The sequence below is a fragment of the Perca flavescens genome, chromosome 5, assembly GCF_004354835.1.
Source record: "Perca flavescens isolate YP-PL-M2 chromosome 5, PFLA_1.0, whole genome shotgun sequence".
Lineage (NCBI taxonomy): Eukaryota > Metazoa > Chordata > Actinopteri > Perciformes > Percidae > Perca > Perca flavescens.
In genome coordinates, this window is record NC_041335.1 from 12,838,346 (window position 1) to 12,859,915 (window position 21,570).

The window sequence follows — 21,570 nt, forward strand, 5'->3', positions numbered from 1 at the left end:
ATAAAGGTGACTGTGCCTTTAAGAGCAGTCCGGGCAGTGCGTGGTGGTTATTCCTCGGCGCACCTTCTGCTCCATCCGGCTCCATCACCAGACGAGGCGCCCCGGTAACTTCTCACAGCACCGAACCTGCAGCACACATAACAGACCCTGAACAACAACGGTAAAGCGATGCTTGTATTTCTTACGTTATTACTGAGGTTTCTCTTTTTGTGCTTATAAACGGCAACGTTATGCCGTTAAATACTATAGGCTACTATACACCTGCTTACGTTAGAATTGTCGCTCTGCATGTCCAGTAACGTAACATTTAGGAAAGAGGCAGTCTAATGCACTAAACGATCCTCTCTCTTTTTTTTTGCGTCAGTTTCCATTTTGTTTTAAATTATTAATTTGGCCTTAAAACGACGCCAACTCCAGTCGTCGGCTATATTCCTTTCACTGTACGAAATGCGTGGTTACTGAAAAACGAATACACGAATCGTGTGTAGTTTATGATGGCTGTGGTTTTATTTCTAGAGGCGGATAAAGCGTTACGTAATAAGAACGGATGCGTCCTGTTGTCACCATTTGGCAAGGCAGGAATCGGATGATGCACCGCCCAGACCAGGAGGATGAATATCACTGATGAAAGGCCTAAACACAATTTTGGCAGTCAAACAAACATAAAAAAAATACATATTTGCATATCCCATAGTTACTGCAGGCCTATTTAAAGCTTTTATTTTACACATCAGCGCACCGGATGCCTTTTACATGACGTGGACTTTCCTCGTACTGAGTGCCCAGTGCCACATGCTGCCTCGTTGCCAAATCTACATAAAATAGATTAATTTAAAGTGATTAACAGCCAGATAGACATGTTAAAAAAGACTTGCTGAGTAGGATTCATTTTTGTATTTTCTTTTTTAATTATTATTATTATTTATTTGATTTGATTTACTGGAAGTAAATATGATCTCACAACTACAAGCAAATCTGGCCCCAGCCCTGAATGTTTTCTCAAAAGCCCTTAATCTCTTAGTTTTAAAATAACTTTCTGTCATTTTCCCTCAGTCTCCCTGATGTTGTTTTTCATGCCAAATTCCTACCCTACCTACTGTACCTTTTTATAGTAACGTCAATTTTTGGCTCTTTTTAGGTGACACAAACCATTTGTTGTGTTCTGTTTTCAGAATGATGAAGTCAGTTGGAGAACTATTAGTTAAAATAAAAATAAATAAAAGGATGTACATTCTACAGGATGATTCCTTTCCTTGGCAACTGTCATATGTGATGACAGTCATAAATGATGTACAGATTTTTAAGCATTCATTATTTATTATAACTTGAAGAATAGTGCACAGAGCTGAAGTAAATGTAGCATGCCCCTTACCCCCCAATGTTTACAATGTCTGGAAAATACAGTATGGAGAGATGAACCCGTTGAACCACATAAAGTTGCAGTTTTTCCTAATGCATACATCTGTCTTGCAGGTCATCTTCATAGACAGGTAATGGATCCTGTGTGACTGTTTCAACACCATCCTGCCCAGCTGGCCTTTCTAACTCTGTAGCTATGGCAACTTGTACGAGAGGCTGCACCCCGGCGGTGCGCCTTTGTCAGAGACTGAACCGACTCAAGACACTGGAAGATGACATGATGGCAACGTCGCTGAAACGCTGCCTCTCCACGCTGGACCTGACTCTGTTGGGAGTCGGCGGCATGGTGGGCTCTGGGCTTTATGTCCTGACAGGAACAGTGGCTAAAGACATGGTTGGGCCCGCTGTCATCATATCCTTCATTTTTGCAGGAATTGCTTCTCTACTGGCCGCCTTTTGTTATGCAGAGTTTGGAGCACGCATTCCCAAAACGGGATCTGCCTATATGTTTACTTATGTCTCTGTGGGAGAGATCTGGGCCTTTCTGATTGGTTGGAATGTGATTCTGGAGAACATGATTGGTGGTGCTGCTGTGGCACGTGCCTGGAGTGGCTACCTGGACTCCATTTTTAACCACGCCATCCAGAACTTCACAGAGACACACATTATGCAGTGGAATGTGCCCTTCCTTGCCCATTACCCTGACCTCCTCGCAGCAGGGATTCTAATAGTTGCCTCGTTCTTCATTTCCTTTGGAGTTCAAGTGTCCTCTTACCTCAACCATATCTTCTCCGTTATTAGCATGGGTGTCATCCTTTTCATCCTGGTATTTGGCTTTATACTGGCTGAACCAGCCAACTGGAGCCAGAAAGAAGGAGGTTTTGCTCCTTTTGGGCTATCTGGAATACTGGCGGGCTCGGCCACGTGCTTCTATGCATTTGTGGGCTTTGATGTAATTGCATCCTCAAGTGAGGAGGCAAAGAACCCACAGAAAGCTGTTCCCATTGCCACTGCGATCTCCCTCGGACTGGCAGCGACAGCTTACATCCTGGTCTCCACGGTGCTCACACTAATGGTACCCTGGCATTCTCTGGACCCAAACTCAGCTCTGGCAGATGCTTTCTTCCGCCGGGGTTACAGTTGGGCTGGAGTTATTGTGGCAATAGGTTCCATCTGTGGTGAGTGTCAATCTTTAATTGAGAAGTAAATCTTACATGGTTGTAAGACTAAGGATTACATGTCATTTAGCTGACGCTTTTATCCAAAGCAACTTACAATTGTTATATATGTCGCGCTATATATGCCTCTGTAGCAACTAGGGGCTCAGAGACACATTGGTTTATGTATTACAGTGGGAATTGAACCCAGGTCTCCCACACCAAAGGCATGTGTCATATCCACTGTGCCATCACCACCCACCCAAGCATAATAACATACTGTAAATATGGTAGTGCATATATTCTGACTAATTAGAGCTGCACGATATGAGTAAAATATGGTGGCCAAGACGGTTCAACACAAACGCAAAAGCCACAGCACAAATAGCTTTTGTGTTTGTGTTGTGGCTTTTGTATTTGTGTTGAACCGTCTCGGCCACCGTAGTAAAATATGCAATAACGTTGTTGAATATCGCGATAACAATATTACTTGCGATAAATAATCCAAATATTAAAGTGTAGTCCGTTCTGCATTTCTTCTGCTTTCAGTATTCTGCTTAAATACAACAAATGACTTGTTGAATTTAAAACAAATGAAAGGAAATCATTTCCAACATTCTTTTATCAACATTAACATGAACATTAAATTAAATATAAAAGGCACAACTAAAAAAAGAATGACAGTTAGATTTTAATGTGCAGATTTCTACTGACATTTTCTTTCAACTAACACAAAAAAAAATCTAAGTGTGTATTTCATGATATTTTGCAGCCTTTCGCGATGTGTTTCTTGCCGCAGTTGATATTGCGATGACGATAAAAAAAAAAAACAGTTTATAAAATATTGTTTATCCCAATGACTAATGTTCTGACAATGACTCTCTGTTCCCCCTTTTTAGCCATGAACACTGTGCTGCTCTGCAATCTCTTCTCGCTCCCTCGGATTGTGTACGCCATGGCAGAGGATGGGTTGTTCTTTAAAATTTTCGCACGGGTCAATCCCGTCACTAAAGTCCCTGTCAATGCTATACTGGTGTTTGGGGTCCTCATGGCCACCATGGCTCTCGTCTTTGACCTGGAGGCCTTGGTTCAGTTCCTGTCCATCGGCACCCTCCTGGCATACAGCTTCGTGGCAGCGAGTGTTATTGTGCTGCGCTTCCAGCCTGACAAAACCAGCTCCAAGGGAACCGCTTCCACATCTCCCAACCCTAATGCTGAGCCTTCCCCTGCCCGCTCAGAGTCTCAGACCATAACCGAGGACAGCGGGGAGCTGAAGCAGTATGAATCCTTCTCTGACAAACTCCAGTTGGTCGAGAGACAGGCGTCGCGAGAGCGGCGCGGGGTGGGGCAGCTGAGGGCCTACTGGGAACCGTACCTGGGCAAGCTGCTGGGGGACTGTGAGCCAGGCGAGGTGGTGGCCTTCTGTGTGCTGTCTCTGATAGTGAGCTCAGTCTCCCTCTGCGTCGTGCTTGAGTTTGGGACCAAACAGCTGCAGCTGCCGATCTGGAGCTTCTCAGTTCTGCTCGTGACTTTTAGCTCAGCACTTGTTCTCAGCCTGGCGCTCATATGGATTCATGAGCCGCGAACCGACAGTAAAACATTCCAGGTGAGCTCCTTTTATGATTTTTACAACTAATGTGTAATATGGTGATTTTATACTGCTGTCTTTTACTTAGTTTGGTCCTTAATAAACTTACTGTACGTTTGCTCCACCTGAGCCATTTCACTGTCCTTGCAGGAACATACATTCAAATTATACTCACCAGTTAGTCCAAATAAATAGATACATTTATTTGAGGCCAACAATTCTTGTAATGACAACTACATTAACTGTGATTGGAGTATGACTGATGTTTTATTCCTGTACAGGTACCTTTGGTTCCATTGACTCCAGCTGCCAGTATCCTCTTTAATGTATTCCTCATGATGAAGCTCAGCCATCTAACCTGGATTCGATTCTCCGTATGGATCGCCGTAGGTAAGAAGGCACCAGAACTCAGGCAGAAAACAAGAAAAAAGAAGAAAATCTTACAAAATAAATCCATTTTGCTTAAAAGTGACAAAAAGGATTTATTGTAAGCACTTGGTATACAACATCCTCCCTACACAAACATTGCCTTGCATTTTGTTTAGGTGATGCTGGTTACTAGGTCATGCTGGTTACTAGGCAGACTAATGGCGTTTTTCCATTACATGGTACCTGCTCGACTCGCCTCGACTCGCCTCGACGTGCTGTGCGTCCCTTTTCCATTGCAGATTTTAGTATTGCCTCAGCTTGGCTGGTCGTCATAGCGACTGCCGTGGGCGTGGCTTGGTAGCGTTGCATTTCCCCCGACTCATTTCCTGGTTCTCCTTCTCCGTAAACAACATGAAATCAACAAGATAGTTAACTTCTCCTGCTCCAGATTTCCCACCGTGGTCAGAAAGAACAGGGGAGACACTTTGTTTCTCTCACTATATGACGCTAGAGTCACTACTCGCTGCGGAGCTAATCGCCGTCACTCTCTCACTTCTCCCTCGCTCACCAGCTCCCCACACACACACGGCGACTCGACACACACACCCAATTGCACCTCCACACACCAGCGCAGAAGTATAAACATCAGGCCACTTGTATGCTACGGAGAAAGCTCTGCGTGGAGCCTCCGGCAGCAAAAAAACACCGCTGGCTAAACTATTTAAAATGCCGTCTGTCGCTAGCAATGCAGTGATTAGTGGCAATTCTTTCCGACCAATCAGCAGCCTGCAGGGTTTCACGTCACCTTCTCGGCTCGCCTCAGCTCGCTTGGAACCTTGACTGAGGAGGTACTAAAAAAAGTACCTGTTAGCAGGTACCAGGTACTTTTTTTCGTAATGGAAAACCAAAAAAGGCGAGTAGAGTCGAGGCGAGGCGAGTAGGTACCATGCAATGGAAAAGCGCCAAAAGTCACAGTGCACATATGAGCTGAAATAAATGTTATTTCAGTAAGTAGTTTAAATATATAAACCATCTGCCCAGTGATTTTAATGTACATTAAAGGTACCATGGCCTGAAAATTTCACTTGATGAGGTTTTTTAACATTAATATGAGTTCCCCCAGCCTGCCTATGGTCCCCCAGTGGCTAGAAATGGCGATAGGTGTAAACCGAGCCCTGGGTATCCTGTTCTGCCTTTGAGAAAATGAAAGCTCAGATGGGCCGATCTGGAATCTTCTCCTTATGAGGTCATAAGGAGCAAGGTTACCTCCCCTTTCTCTGCTTTGCCAGAGAATTTGGCCCACCCATGAGAAAGAGAGACATCATGGTTTGCATGGCAAGCAAAGTGGCAGTTGGTCAAGACCACGACACATACATGACGATTGCATAGCCTGCTTATCAGTCCATTCATCATTAAAGCTGGGCTTTTCCGGTCAACTTTTCGCTTCAGCCTCTTTGACAGTGACATGTTTACCTGACAACAGGACGCTGCATACTACAACAATGTTTCCGTAATCACAGACTTTAACCATCACTCCTCAGTGAACTGCCTCCTAGTCTGAGATCTTTTTCTAGTTAAAGAGCCAGTTATCATTATGGAGTTTCCATGTTTTTTAGGAGTTTGCTCACACTAATACATGTAAAAAAAAAAATTGAAAGAGTGTCTGCTTAGAAAAATTCTGGCCCTTGGAAAAATGTAGTTGATGACCCCTGCTCTAGTGGCTGTAATTCTGCACCAATGCTGAATTTCAGGAAAGAGACCTCAGATATAGTATTAGGGGACCACTAAGGTCTATATAAAAGCATCCAAAAAAGCAGCATGTCATAGGACCTTTTAAGTGTTACATCACCAGTTAAAACAAACATTTTCTGCACTCTAAAAGGGAATAGAGAAAATTTTCCCTTTTGTCAGCAACCCTCTGAGGAGGTAGATGGAGGTCAAACAGCCTTAATGCCCTGTCAGTGTGAGGGGATCACTGGGGAGACATGATTAGCTGCATTAGCTTAAGGCTTCTCTGGACCAGTAAACCATTTAAAGACTACTGTCACACTGCAGCAAGTTAACAAGAATATTACACTTGACAGGGTCTAAGGCTAGGCTCTCCCTCTCTCAGAACACATTTCCCTAGAAAAAGTAATGGCCACTTACCTGCCTTAATGGCCACTGAAGAAAAGAGAAAAAAACTCGGGATTTCTTCATTTGACTCAAAGTTCAGGTGGAGTTTTAGCCAAGTAATCAATATTATACCAAGGAGTAAATACAAATTGAAGAAAAAAATACTAGATTTAATTGACATAATAAATGGCAAGCTTGTGACAAATTCAGGGCAGACTGAAATATACAACTACTGTACAACTACAACAATTTGATGGATTGCCATGACATTTAGTACTCACATTCACGTCCCACTCAGGATGAAATGTATTAACATTGGTGATGGTCTGACTTTTTTATCCAGCACCATCATCAGGTCCCATATTATTCCCATATAACATATGTTTACTGCTCATTAGTGAATGTTAGCATGCTAGCACACTAAACTATAATTGTGAACATGGTCAAAAATAATACCGGCTTAAAGGGGCTGTACTTGATATTCAGGAAATTCATATATCAGCAAACAAATATTTGCTAAGTAAATATTTAGTGGAGTAATGGCGTTATTTGTTTTAATAGCCAGTCCAGCCGCGTGTGAATGTCAGTACAGGTAGGCCGTGAAAACGTAGGTATTTCACGTATTGGGGAACGGTCTGTGAGAACCATGTAGAGGCAATCTCGGCCCGCAATTTTTTTTTTCAGTATGTAGAGTACAGCCCCTTTTATCATCAGCCTGTTAGCAGTTAGTCGTGATTATGTTAGCATACTGACTTGAGCATGTATCTTACGCACTGCTAAGCCACCAGCATGGCTGTAGACCCTAACCCCGATTTTTTGGGGGATTTGGACTTTGGGTACATTTTGTTCCGTACCACACCGGGAGCGTCTCGGAAGCGGAGCGTCTTGCCTGCCAGACTCACAGATTATATTGTCTCTACTTTATACTTTACAGAACAATCACATTGTTTAGCTAGTATCTATTTTCCACTCCAGGCACTCCTACAGTAAAACTCCATGCCTTCTCTTTTCTGGCGTTGTTTTATAAAAAAGATTAGTGATGTCTGTTATGTTTTTCCACCTCCAAGATAAATCTTTCGCCATCTGTGGGGTTATAGATTAAAGTAGTAGTAAATTGACTGGATGCTCTCGCGGTTTGACTTCCTGGCCGGCTGTCCGAACGGCCCGTGGCTCGCGCGAAAATAGAGCTGGCGCGTATCTTTAGCGGAGCGAAGTGGAGAGCCACTTCAGGCGCGCTTCTGGGATGCGCCGTGGCGCGGCTGGTGGAATATCAAGCATTGACTTGAATGACTGCGATTGCTCGCGGGGGCCGCGGCGCATCCGAAACGCAGTGGAAAATAGGGGTTAGTCTTGTTGGCCAAGACATAACAAAAAGTGGCATCAAAGCTAATATAACAGCCTGTTTACGGGTTTTTATAACACAAATACATAGAGTTCTCCCATAGAGAATCAAATATGAAAGCCATCCAACTTTATATCCCACATGGAGACACTTTTCTCACTACCCACCTGTAAACAGGTTGGCCTGACTTTAATTTTGAGTCCTTACGGTTACAAGTGTTTCATGCCGTCCCTTTCTCCAGGTCTCTTTGTGTACTTTGGCTACGGGATCTGGCACAGTAAGGAGGGCATGCGGGAGCTACAACCCAAAGACATGGCCGCCCGGTACGTGGTGCTACCCAGCGGCAGCCTGGTAGAGACAGTGCAGTCTGTCCAGCCCGATGGACAAGTGGACACCTCTGCGCCGCACATCACCCCCTCCGCTGCCTCCACAGCTGAGGAGTACGTAGGAAAGAGATGATGTGTGACCAAACATAGTCATTACAACTGCCTGGTATTGTCCGTTGTCTCCCACTCATACCCTCTACTATTACTGGTGTTCTCTCTGTAGCTCACTCCCTTTTTAGCGTGTGACTGGCCTGCCACAGTCTGTACTCGTTGCTCTGCAAATGTAAGCACACCACAGTGCGGGATGCACGCTCTGTCTCATTGTGAAGCATATTTGTATATCTTGTAATACTCGAATGTACAGTAGAGAGCTTTATTACTGTCCTGTAAACTCCTAGCATCAAAGTTGTGTCGTATCCTTTTAAGACCAGCTTTTCTCTTGCAACCAGTTTGTCTGAATCCATGTGGTTATAGGTTATATATATACATATATATGGTGCTTTTTTTGTGACAAACTTTTAGTTAATTATACTCAGTGGATGATTTTTTTTAAAATGCTAACACGGATCCGAAGCTGGAAAATCAACATTAACCAAAACGGCCATTTCTGAAGACATCATTATACGAAGCATTCGTAAGTTGCATGTTTTTTTGTTTTTTTTTAGCTAAGCAGAGGAATGCACCGATCTATGTGAGTTTACATTTTTTGCCTTTTTCTCACATTCTTCTCCCCAAAGCCTCAGGAGAAACCACAGGCTCTAATCATTAGTCCATCTCCTACTTTCATAGACTGCCCTAAATTAATATAGGGGTTTCTAGCAAATGATGTAATCCCATATTCTAAGATATGTATTTATTTTTCTATGATTACTATTGATATTTTGCTTTTATACGAATCTCATTAGCTTATATTTCTGAGTTTCCTGTTTCCTGTGTTTTTTTGTCAAAGTATTTGTGTTATATATGTTTTGCATGTACCTCTATTATTCTCCATCAGTAATTTGTGTTCACCTTTTAAGTGGCTGACAACACTTCAGTGCTTCACTTAATCTCCTAAATGTCACCCTGTGATCCTGTTCTTTTTTGTGTCACTGATCTTGCTCTTGTGCATTCTTTTCTCACGCACATTCAGACAGCAGCTCTCTCTCCATCGCTCTCCGTTGTTATGAGAGTAGAAATCCAAGCACAAAGATTATTGATCTTTTATTTTATTGTGGTTTCCCGGGATAACCAGAGAGATAACTAGATTATTGGATATATAAGGCGCACACAAAGCTATTGAATGGGAATCTTCGCACACAGGGTAGAATATTGTGCCGACAGGCAGACTTTGGTTGTTATGTTAAACCTGGGATGGGCTTTATTTCTCTGAGGCCTCCATAATCCCAGCAGATTGGCTCTAGTCCCTGTTGCCAGTCTGCAGTTTGACCTAGATTAGAGAAAGGCACACATGTGAGAACACTCATATTATACAGATAACATTCCCACAGCCTACACTTGTAAACAACCATGTCAATACGTGAGGCTTTATTTGAATACATAGGTAAGGTTTTTATTCATATCAGTTTGTGATTGCATGTGAAACCGATGGCCTTAAACGTGTTGTAATCAAAGCAGACTGATTTCCAAAGTTAAAGTAATCAGTTTTAGTGACTTAGTTGTTACATTAATTTGTCTGTTTAATAAAAACTCTGGACTTCATACTTTATAATTATTAGACCAAAGCACCAACATGGAAGAGAATGTACAGCAGGAGGCATTTTGGCACAAATTCAGAGATTTTTGTACAACTTTGCACTCTAAAAACTATTGTCTGGTCATTTTCACAGTTGTGCTTTGGATGTCATGGCCAGTTATAGATAATGATACCGTGGTGCTTTTTTCAGCTGAGCGTTTCCTCACCTCTTTCTCTTTTTTGTTGTTGTTATAGTTATGTTAGTTATAAATGATCCAATTTGTTTCTTACTTCTGAATAGTATTGTCCTCTGTACTCACACATTACATTCTCAAATCTTTTTGTTATAGTGTATGTCTGTATCAAATGCAAAAGACTGTGTTCAAGTGAAAAAATAAATGTTTTGAAGCAGCATTTACAAAAATCTAAATTGTGTAATAATCTGACTGCAGAATCAAGAATGCATAAGAAAATTGTTTCCAAATTGTTTCAGAAAGTCTCATCCTCACATAATGTATAACACACATATCTAAATCTTTACATAGGGGAAAAAAACAAAAGACACAAATATGAATTCAACTTGGAACCGGGACATAAAGATAATGAACATTCTTTAAAAAACATATATCATAAAGTACATTATTATGAAGTACATTTAAACGTATCTCCCCTTCTTCTAACCCTTTATTAAAAAAATGTTACAACTGTTTTTAAAAACTGTAATAGAGTTGCAGTATCTCATATCTAGTAAGATGTTCTAAACTAGCTCCCACACAGAGAATACCTGGGAATTTTGACTATGTCTCATATTATATCTACACTAGTATCTCTGGTACACTCAACCACCTGTGAACAGTCTGATGCCTGGCCATTTAGGCATTTATACACATTACTGCTGAACCCACATTAGCAATTTGGACCCTTTTGCATGATTTAAAATGTCCTATACTTGAATTGTTTCTTTTAACGTTATCACAAATGCAGCATATGATCTTATTATATTGTTCTGTGCCTCTTGCTGCTATAAAGACCATGGTAATAGTAGTACAGGCATAATCAATTCTTGATAGAGACAGCAAACATTACATGTTCCTGCAACAAGGAAACTTTGGAATGTTTTAGAATAGAAACACGACTCTCCCATATTAATTGTTTCTTACATAAATATAAATAGTGTATATCTACTGCTCTTGATTAACTTGAACAAATGCCATAGTTTTAGGTTATTTTATATTATTATCACGCAGCAAAGGGCCGCAGGTCAGACTCGAACCTGGGCCGCTAAAAAGGACTCAGCCTACTTGGGTGGGCACACGCTCTTACTGGGTGAGCTAGAGGCCGCCCCCAATATGCCATAGTTAACACAATGAATGAATGAATTGCTTTGTCAACTCTGACTGCATGCTTGATGACACAGCTGTGTAGTTAACCCAATTTAAGGATTAACCCTCGGGTCATGGGCTGTCTTGTGTGAATGAAGTGTGAATGGGAATGAAATGATAGATCAGGTGTTCATTCAGGTAGTATTAGTGGGAGATCAGCATGTTACTAATACTTATTAATGTTCACTGATGAACGAACACAAGATGTGTTTGACTTTGAACAGCTCTGACACAAGCTAAGTCTCCATGGCTCCTCATAAGACTCGGATTACACAACCGAGCTCATGGCATCTCAAATGACCACTGCAAAGCGGACCTCATGACGTGTGGTGCAAACACAAAGGTGACAAGCAAGAAGCGTTAACTCACATCGATCTACAGCATGTGTGGTCTTGATCTCGGAGCACTAATGAGGACTAACTGACTAGACTATCTCAGAGGGAATGAAATAAAGGGCTGCAGTGACTCAGCAGAGCTTGCATCTGGCTGCGAGCACTTGCGTTTCCATGGAAACAGCCCACTCCCACATTTGTCAGATAGCTTAAAAGCTATCAGCATTTCTTCGTGTCATTGTTCCATGTTCCTCATCTGCTGTTAAGCCTACCTATTCAGATATGCTCAGCATATAGCATCAGATATCCAGAACCCTAATATGCAATAGACATACCCTGTTTAAATCGCAGTCTAATAACATCCTCATTTAAGTTATACCACAGTAAGTTTATTATATATGAATTCAACTTAGCATAATGACAAATGTAGTGGTAACATTGGCACTCCACTGTCACAAGTGTACACAATGAGAATGTAAAATTACAAAAGTGTTAGTGTGGTATAATGTGCAAGGAGACATCATGACATATTATGAGCCATGTTGTTGTTGCTGCCAGAAATCCTTACACAACGCTGTGTTCTTTCTCTCTCCAACTGCAAGTTCTGTTTAAATCATTTACACATTCAGGGTTTCGTTTTTTTTCGTCTGGTTCGAGCTTCTGGAGTGAGAGAGAGGAGAGAGCCACTGTGTGCTTTTGTCTGGCTCTTAGCAGCGGTGGAGCCCGTGTCGAGGTGGAGGGTTTGAAGGTGAAGCTGCAGGGACGAGGGGGAGGCGGGGGCAGTGGACACACGATCCTCTGACCTGGCTGACTCCAGACCACTTTCCCCTCGTCTTGCTTCCCTCCCTCTGTTACCGTATCCCAGCCCTGTTGTATTGCTGCTCTGCCTGTGGTACAAAAAAAAGAAGAAATACCAGGAACACTGCATGATAATTCATTTATGAGAAAAAAAAACAAATGCATAATGATACCTGTGTTCAAAAGTAACTAATTAGTTCATTCATTTTTTTTTTTTTTTTTAACAAATCTAACTTACAATGGACTCTTTTGCATTTGTGTCAAGTAATTTGGTTGCTTCTCTACTGGTGTGCTGGGCAGAGGGAGGCTCCATGTCTGCTGAGGTGATGCTTCCTGTTGATAAAAATACATTGTAGCATTTTCAACATCCACAAAACCAACATGTAGCAGCTGAATGTACTTTGTCTTCCAAGTCTACTTATGTGTAATACACATCAATTTGTCAATGTTCCCCCGTCTTACCCTGGTGCCGTTATTTTGTGCTCTTTCCCTCAGTTTCACAAGGCTGCTGTACAGGGTGGAGTTTTCCTGCTCCAGAATGTTTATACGAATGCTATTTGCCTGCAATTGTTGCTCCATATCCAAAAGCACATTTCCTGTACCTTAAAAATATGCAATGAACAACATGTAAACACAACATGACTACGTTACTCAAAAATAGAAGGAATTGGGAAGTAAAAATGACTTCATACAAGATTGTCACATTAGTAGTGCATGTGTGTGTATTCCAAAAGAAATAGTAGCTATAGTAATAGTAGGAGTACAAACAGCCCTGAGCGTATTTTATGTACATATAAATGTAATAAATAAATGTAGGTAATGTCAGCCAGTGGGTGATTCATGCATGACCCTAATATTTTTACAGACAACTATTAAATAATTGCCTACTCTGTGGTTGGGCCTGAGCCAGAGGGCTGAGCTCTGGGAAAGCCACCAGCAGCCTCTCCCTCTCCCTTAAAGCTTGCGTGTGTTCCTTCAGCTCAGCCACACTGTTCTTTAGCTCGCCTACGTGTGTTTCCAGTGTCTGCTTCTCTTTTTGGTGCTCCAAACACAGGTCCTGTTAGAAAGAAGCATCACAGCATGAGCCACTAGGTTTATTATTAGAAAATGCTGGTTATTGGTTACTAAAGTACTCCCAATATACCTGCTGCTGAGTGAGCTGAGCCTGCACTAGCTCCTTCTCCTCTGACATCTGTTGCAGGTGATTGTGGGTGTCGATCTCTCTCTCCTCCCTGTCTCCCAACTGCCTCTGCAGCTCTTCGCACTCTTCGTCGAGAGCGTCGACTCTCTCTAACAAAGACTTCTGCTTGGCCTGCATTGACTGGATGCACAGACAGCTTGCGTAAATCTATGTGAACACTGTGCTGGTCTCCAGCTAAAAACAAAAAAACAAATAATACCAGCGTTTGTCCTGACACTGACCTCTTGCTGACGACAAGCGCTGTGGTACTTGGCATTCTCTTTGTCAAGACGGAGTTGAGTTTCAGAGATTTGACTCTCTAACTGCTGGACCCTTTGCTGTAGTTTACAACAGGCCTCTTCCTCCATGTACAAGGTCCTCACTTTGTCCTGCAGCACATTATTTTCATGCTCTACCACGTAGTAAAACCATCCATCATACAGCATATCAGGTTATTTTTAATCTATGTGTGTTTCATACAATTCTGCAAAATGTGAAAAATGTGTCCTTACCAAGTGCTTTTAATGCATCTTGCTGTACTGTAACTTTCTCTTTCAGTCTGGAATTAGTCTCCTCCAAGCACAACGTTTCTGTTTCAAAAATATTAAAGATATATTAGTTCATGTGATCTCAATAAGTTCCCCTCATTTTTATCTGTGACTTTTCTGCACCTCTCTTGAGTTGTTGTTGCTCCTCTTGTAGCCTTTGCTCTGTTTCTTTTGCGGATCTCTGTGCCTTCCTCAGCGAAAACTCCAGCTGGACTATGTTTGCTTGGTGGTTTTCCAACTCTTGCTTGAACTCTTTCTGTGTTCTTTCCAGCTGAGTCCTGAATCTCTCCAGCTCTGCTTCTGTTGACGCTAGTTGGTCTTTAAGAGGCTGCACAGTACCCCGCACGTCTTGAAGATGCTTTGCCAGCCGGCGCATGTCTTTGAGCTGCTCACTGGCCCACTGGGCGACATCGCCGGCTGTCATGTGTCCCAGCTCCAGGGTGTCTTCCACAGCTACTAAGAGTGGCTGCAGAGATGAGGGCAGGCTCTCACTCTGAAGAAGTTCTAGCAAAGCATGTCCTGTTTTTATCAAAGTGGATTGCACTTGGTGGCATGCATTGCAGGGTACAAGGGATGATTTAATAGTCTGGCAGCCTACATTGTGGCTGTCAACTTTAGAATAGCATGGGGTGTTGTGGGTAGCACTGGAGGGTACATGTGTCTGCGGCAAAAACTTTAAGGAGCTTGTTGAAGAGCAGCCAGATAAGCAATGTCTGCTTGTGCTCATTTGGGGGGAGACTGATGACACCGTCTCTGTCCCATCACAGTCAGATGTCTTTGCTTTTGTCTGCTTCTTGATGTCTTTGTATGTCCCCTAAAAAAAGAAAGAAAAGCATCAAAAGTAATAAGGCTTATCAGTTCGCTGTTAAATGTTGGCATTCTTTAAACATGTTTATCTCCACTTAAATAAAGAAATGTGCCTACCTTTAGGTTGGTAAATTGAACTAAATTACTCCAGTAGTTTCTGACTACAAGACCAACTGACAGGCATCCTTTCTGCTGGGTTTGTTCTCTCCTGTGGCTGCACCTGATTTGCTCAACATAAGCATTAAAGCTTTGTAGAAGAAGCAGTAGCCTTGTTCAGCGAGAGGAGAGAGAAAAGACAAGTCCTGTTTTTGAGTCCTGAAGAAATATTTGTCGAAATGTGATATAACGTTATGGCTATGTATTACCTGTCAATCACCAGCTCCAATAACACAATGTGGGAGTGCTGATTGAACGCATCCTCCCCATCCACAAAGTCATATTGCTCCAGTAGAGCTAACATGTCCAGATTACATGAAAGTTTATCGGGGAACTTCCAGGAGGAGAAACGGACCGGTCCGGTTCTGGAAAAGACGTCCAGAATCGCACCTTGAAGGTCGACGACGTCTTTTCGGAGGCTTTCGATACAGTCCTGACGACCCAAGAACTCACTCATATCTGACAAACTATCTTATATTTATGTCTGCCTGACATAGCACTGAGAGCGAGTAGGTGTAGCTTGTTGGTATCACATCTCCGTGGCAACCTGCAAAAAAGTACTGCAAGTTCCATAATGCTTTGCGGCTTGTGTCCGGAAGTGATACATCGCGTATTGGGTCAACGACAACGATAGCGCGACGCAGTAAGTGTTCATCTACAGCGAATTCAGACCTTTAGCTGTTATATATATATTGTATTTTGTGCTCCTGTCATAATATGTGGTATAATATGTGTTTTTAATATACACAAACTCTTCTTGTTAGTTGTGTGTTTGCAGGTTACTTCATTTCCCCCAAAAAAAGACACCGCCATGCCGCCTGGGCCTGTTCAAATAGTTCAGCCGGAGCCCAACAACAAGGTGACTATGCCGCTGCTAGTTAGCAATGTAGCTAACATACCGTTTCTGTGGGGGAAACTAATAAACAATTAACTTACACTTTACATTAATGTGAAATGTCTCGATGCATGTGCATTTTAGAGTAGGTAACGTCTATTTTGGATAATCACGACAAGGCGTAAATCTTGTTAGCTTGTTGTTAGCTTTCAGGGTCAATTCCTAAATAACGTTAACTCTAAACGAAATTTTATGTTTTGAAAGAGCGGCTGGAACTTTTTTCATCACTCTAAATGGAACGGAGGACCAGTTGAATTTAGTTTGTTAGCTAGCTAGCTAAATGTATTGAAAAGAGCCATTTGGAAAAACTCAATAAGTAGACAATAGCTCGCTGTCCGTACTATTGCAGCGAAATCTGTGGATAATTCACAGTAACGAAGGATAATTTTAAAAAATCAGTGTGAGCCGGATATTTTCTAGAAAGGGATATTCTTTTGGCTGTTGGGTTTTTACAAATGTTATTAATACTTTGAATGCTACAAGTTCCAACGTCCTCTGTTGTATTGGGATGGTTGCAGAAGCATTACCATCAGATAGTTGCACCCATAAGCATGGCATGATACTACATGATATACTGCATGATATTTTTGCAATTTTAAGTAAATTTAAGCTAATGTGTTGGTAGTGAGTCAGTAGTAATTCATGTGATTTGTATTTTTTTTTAATTTTGCATACTAGCTTAACAACTGTAAATTTTGCCAACAGAGTGATGCACCCGCAGAAGAAACCCCGGCCACTAAACCCATCGTTGGTATCATATATCCACCTCCTGAGGTCCGAAACATAGTTGACAAGACAGCCAGCTTTGTTGCCAGGTTGGTTACTCCATATGTGTGAACTGAATTGTATGATCCGTTATACAGCTGCAATCTTAAATTAATTTTTATTTCTGATTGAACTAATTCCTTGTCATTTCACAGGAATGGACCTGAGTTTGAAGCAAGAATCCGTCAGAATGAGATCAACAATCCAAAGTTTAATTTCCTCAACCCTAATGACCCCTACCATGCCTACTACCGTCACAAAGTCAATGAATTTAAGGAGGGCAAAGCGCTGGAACCATCTGCAGCAGTGCCTAAGGTTATGCAGCAGGCCATGCAGCAGGCCCAACAGCTTTCTCAAAAAGTAAGACAGTCTGCTCTTGTTTTTTTCTTCCATTTCTTATAATTCGTAGTATTTATTTATAACCAATACTTTTCTGTTTGTCAATAGGTGCAGGTGATTCAAGAGACAGTTGTCCCCAAGGAACCACCTCCTGAGTACGAGTTCATTGCGGATCCCCCATCGATCTCAGCATTTGATCTGGATGTTGTCAAGCTCACTGCCCAGTTTGTTGCTCGCAATGGTCGCCAGTTTCTTACTCAGCTCATGCAGAAAGAACAGAGGAACTACCAGTTTGACTTTCTGCGGCCACAGCACAGCCTTTTCAACTACTTCACCAAACTGGTTGAACAGTACACTAAGGTGACCTGACAAATTGTGCCTCTCTGATATTATTATTTTTTGTTTGGGTGGTGGTGATGCTAAGCAGTGTCTTGATCTTGTCTCACAACATGTAGATTCTGATCCCTCCCAAAGGCCTTCTGACCAAGCTGAAGAGAGAATCTGAGAATCCAAGAGAGGTTATGGACCAGGTAATCCCCTTAAACTGTGACTGTGAGTAAGCACTTAATAGCATGTGTCCCATGTTACTTAGCTGTCTTTCTGCACAACCATCAGGTGAGGTACCGTGTTGAGTGGGCAAAGTTCCAGGAGCGTGAGAGGAAGAAGGAAGAGGAGGAAAGAGAGAAAGAACGGGTGGCATATGCCCAAATCGACTGGCATGACTTTGTAGTGGTTGAGACGGTGGATTTCCAGCCCAACGAACAAGGTAATATAACCACAATTGTTACAGTCTTTAAACATGTAAGCCCCTAAATGTATAGTAGCTAGAATTATTTATCGTTTATTGGCATCTCTCTTTCCCCAGGTCACTTCCCCCCACCTACCACACCAGAGGAGCTTGGCGCTCGCATCCTAATCCAAGAGCGCTATGAGAAGTATGGAGAGAGTGAGGAGGTGGAGATGGAGGTTGAGAGTGAGGATGAAGACGATGATCGGGAGGCCCGGGCCGAAGGCCAGGCCTCACAGCCTGATCAAGACACACAAGTGCAGGACATGGATGAGGTAGGAACTGAGGAAGTAATTCATCGATGCAACTGTCATCCAACTGTCATCCTTGACCAATTGCATTCTGCTTTATTGGTATACTTGAATTTATAGGGATGTCCCTGGTTTGTTGCCCCCTTTATACATCAAACTAAATTGACACCCTGTGTTTGCTGACCGTCTGCTTGAAAAGAAATATAAAAACAATAAGTGCTGGTAACACGTCGTCATATCCCACCCCGTTGTGCTTTCTTCAGGGATCCGATGACGACGATGATGGCATGAAGGCTCCACTGCCACCAGATAACCCTATGCCACCCCCACTGCCCCCAACTCCGGACCAGGTTATTATTCGCAAAGACTACGATCCAAAAGGTAACGCATGCTTCCTTAGATTAGGGAATACCAAGTGCAACAAGCTGTTACTATGTGCATTGTGTGTTAATCTCATGCTATCTTTTCTGTACAGCTTCAAAGCCTCAGCCCTCAATTACAACTCCAGATGAGTATCTCATCTCACCAATTACTGGCGAGAAGATCCAAGCCAGTAAGATGCAAGAGCACATGCGCATTGGTCTGCTGGATCCGCGCTGGCTGGAGCAAAGGGACCGCAGCATCAGAGAGAGGCAGACCGAAGATGAAGTCTATGCCCCTGGTTTGGATATCGAAAGCAGCTTGAAACAACTGGCTGAGAGGCGTACCGACATCTTCGGTGTGGAAGAGACGGCCATCGGTAAGAAGATTGGCGAAGAAGAAATCCAGAAGCCAGAAGAGAAGGTGAGTACAGTTATGGGTTTATGTAACATAATGCAGGGTTAAAAGAGTTTCTGAGTTGAATGAAATTGACTCTGCACGTCTTTGACCTTTTCATGTTACCAGGTTACTTGGGATGGCCACTCAGGAAGCATGGCTCGTACCCAGCAGGCCGCACAGGCCAACATCACCCTGCAAGAGCAGATCGAAGCCATTCACAAGGCCAAAGGACTGGTGGGAGAGGACGACACTAAGGAGAAAATTGGCCCAAGCAAGCCCAGTGAAATTCATCACCATCCTCCCATGCCCTCTGGAATGGGTATGCCTAAACCCAATCCCCCAATGAACATGCCTCGTCCACCCCACTCTGTGAGTTACTTAAAAAAAAAAAAAGATTGTTGGTAATTAAATTAAATAGTACAAACTAATAATGCACTAATGTGTTCTTTGTAAACAGGTGGCACCAGTGCGCACCACTCTCCTGTCTGCCGTACCTGTAATGCCAAGACCGCCTGTGGCTCCTGTGGTGCGCCTTGGACCAGGACAAGTTATAGCATCAATGCCTCCCATGATTCCTGCTCCCCGCATCAATGTGGTCCCCATGCCACCATCAGCACCTCACATGATGGCCCCCAGACCTCCGCCCATGGTTGTTCCATCTGGTAAGATGGTTTCCAATTCCACAGCGATGACCATTGTTTAGGAAATTGTCTGAGCCTCTCACACATAAGCCTTCCTCACTTCATCATTTTAAATCAAAATAACTGCTTTTTCTTCCAGCATTTGTCCCTGCCCCTCCAGTCCCACAACCTCCGAACTCTGCTCCTGCACCACCATCCCACCCACCCCCACCTCATGATGATGAGCCAGTCAACAAGAAGATGAAGACGGAGGACAACCTTATTCCAGAGGATGAGTTCCTTCGTAGAAATAAGGTTTGTTAGAGCAGTGAAATGTTATTGCTTTATTTACAATTGTTACTGGTGCAATCTGCATGAAAACAAAGTTCAGCATACAGGATTTCAAACTTTTTATTAGATTCAAATGTATTGATATGTCTGTATATACAGACTAACAAAGTTATTGATTGTTTGTTTTTGGCTTGTTTATATTAGAAATGTTTGATCACAGGAGTAAAATAGGCCTAGTGTATGTATATTTTTCAATTGGGATGGCTAAGAAACACACAGTATTCTTAGTCTGCAATAACGCAGCCTGGGTCAGCCATCAGACAGGGTGGCACAAACGCAGTTCTTTCCCTTAATTTTGAGATGGGGTAGTGCACTTAGGCCGCGGTGAGGGGTGCCGCAGGGGGGAGATGGAAAAAATCGCAGAAGCCTGCGGCAAAAAGTTGAGACCGCCTCAACTTTTGGAGAAACGCAACCCAACGTCATGCTGCGGTGGCCAATCATTTAGCCAGGGATCAGACTGGTCAGTCGGTTTTGAGGTGGTGTGACAATCCAGTACAGTAAACAGGAAACATTACTGCCTCTATTGTGCCACAAGAAAGTTTTTGAAAACACTGTGGAATATAAAGTCTAGTTGTGCTACATTGGGGGGTTGAAGAAAACAACAGGACGTCACACAAATGGGCCATTTAAGTAACACTCCCACCACCTCACAACCCTGGGGCAAATTGCTGGATTTCCTTTTTTGGTCTGAACACAGCTTTTAGATTTTATCGATAAACCAACCTCTTTATGTAATAAATGTAGATTTAGCTGTAATAAATGTGGTCAAATTACTGATTACGCCTGTAACACCTCAGTTAATCCTACTGTATACTTGCTGTAAGTTGACCTGTCTTCACTTGAACCATGATTTATTTTTTATTTTTTTTCTTCGTCTCCAGGGTCCTGTGGCAGTTAAAGTACAGGTCCCCAACATGCAGGACAAGACTGAATGGAAGCTGAACGGCCAAGTGCTGAATTTCACTGTCCCACTCACTGATCAGGTATGCAAATGTTGGCCTATTGTTTTCCTCTTTTTATTGCATGTACTGTTAGCCAGTGCCCCAACTGCATTCTTATGGATCTCCAAATGCAAATATCTTCACAGGTGTCTGTTATTAAAGTCAAAATCCATGAAGCTACAGGCATGGCAGCAGGGAAACAGAAGTTGCAGTATGAGGTAAACTTTTCTTTTAACCTAAACTCTTCCTTTTAACCTTTTTTTATAACCTGACAGATTGAATAATAGTGTACTTTTTGTTCCTTTTTTTAGGGTATATTCATTAAAGATTCCAACTCCCTGGCTTATTACAACATGAGCAACGGTTCGGTCATTCACTTGGCACTGAAGGAGAGAGGTGGAAGAAAGAAGTGAGCCATGCAGCAAGAAGGAACCGATTTTACTTGTGGATGTTTTTCTCTCTTACATTTTATTTTAGGAATGCTAATTAAATTGTATTTACACTGCCTTATAGCAATGGGTTCACACAATTGGTTCAACTCTTGATTTGTTCATGATGATATACAGTATTTAGTAACTTGTAACAATATGTAGAGCCCCATAATTTGAAATAAAAAGGAATAAAAAATCCAAATCTGCTTTTTGTTGCCTCATGATTATGCGCACGGTTAGCAACTGGTTAATAAAAATGTGGTTAATACAGGCCATGCTCTGATGCACAGCTCTGTG

The 21,570-nt window shown here is 42.5% G+C and overlaps 3 protein-coding genes across 5 annotated transcripts; 2 read left to right on the forward strand and 1 right to left on the reverse strand.

Moving 5' to 3' along the window:
* Positions 1–16: 16 nt before the first annotated feature.
* On the forward strand, positions 17–10,312 carry slc7a4 (solute carrier family 7 member 4). Its single transcript, XM_028578210.1, has 5 exons — positions 17–160; positions 1,474–2,537; positions 3,416–4,122; positions 4,386–4,494; positions 8,172–10,312. Exons 2-5 carry the CDS (start codon positions 1,556–1,558, stop codon positions 8,387–8,389), a joined length of 2,016 nt encoding a protein of 671 aa, XP_028434011.1. The 5' UTR covers positions 17–160; positions 1,474–1,555; the 3' UTR covers positions 8,390–10,312.
* A 1,750-nt stretch (positions 10,313–12,062) lies between these two features.
* Positions 12,063–15,735, reverse strand: ccdc157 (coiled-coil domain containing 157). 3 transcript variants are annotated; one of them, XM_028577233.1, is made up of 10 exons: positions 15,344–15,735; positions 15,096–15,246; positions 14,295–14,985; positions 14,136–14,213; positions 13,866–14,035; positions 13,588–13,764; positions 13,332–13,500; positions 12,906–13,045; positions 12,682–12,776; positions 12,063–12,532 (listed from the first exon to the last, which is right to left on the reverse strand). In XM_028577233.1, exons 1-10 carry the CDS (start codon positions 15,589–15,591, stop codon positions 12,271–12,273), a joined length of 2,181 nt encoding a protein of 726 aa, XP_028433034.1. In that variant the 5' UTR covers positions 15,592–15,735; the 3' UTR covers positions 12,063–12,270. The 3 variants fall into 3 exon arrangements, with proteins under 3 accessions (XP_028433034.1, XP_028433036.1, XP_028433035.1); XM_028577235.1 differs by lacking the exons at positions 14,295–14,985; positions 15,096–15,246; positions 15,344–15,735 and having other exon boundaries at positions 13,866–14,012; positions 14,136–14,169; XM_028577234.1 differs by lacking the exons at positions 12,063–12,532; positions 12,682–12,776; positions 12,906–13,045; positions 13,332–13,500; positions 13,588–13,764 and having other exon boundaries at positions 13,882–14,012.
* sf3a1 (splicing factor 3a, subunit 1) lies at positions 15,676–21,479 on the forward strand. Its single transcript, XM_028577232.1, has 16 exons — positions 15,676–15,777; positions 15,899–15,993; positions 16,735–16,844; positions 16,950–17,154; positions 17,242–17,493; positions 17,589–17,663; positions 17,749–17,899; positions 17,999–18,195; positions 18,435–18,552; positions 18,647–18,954; positions 19,057–19,299; positions 19,388–19,592; positions 19,711–19,865; positions 20,783–20,884; positions 20,989–21,060; positions 21,154–21,479. Exons 2-16 carry the CDS (start codon positions 15,946–15,948, stop codon positions 21,253–21,255), a joined length of 2,343 nt encoding a protein of 780 aa, XP_028433033.1. The 5' UTR covers positions 15,676–15,777; positions 15,899–15,945; the 3' UTR covers positions 21,256–21,479.
* Positions 21,480–21,570: the final 91 nt, after the last annotated feature.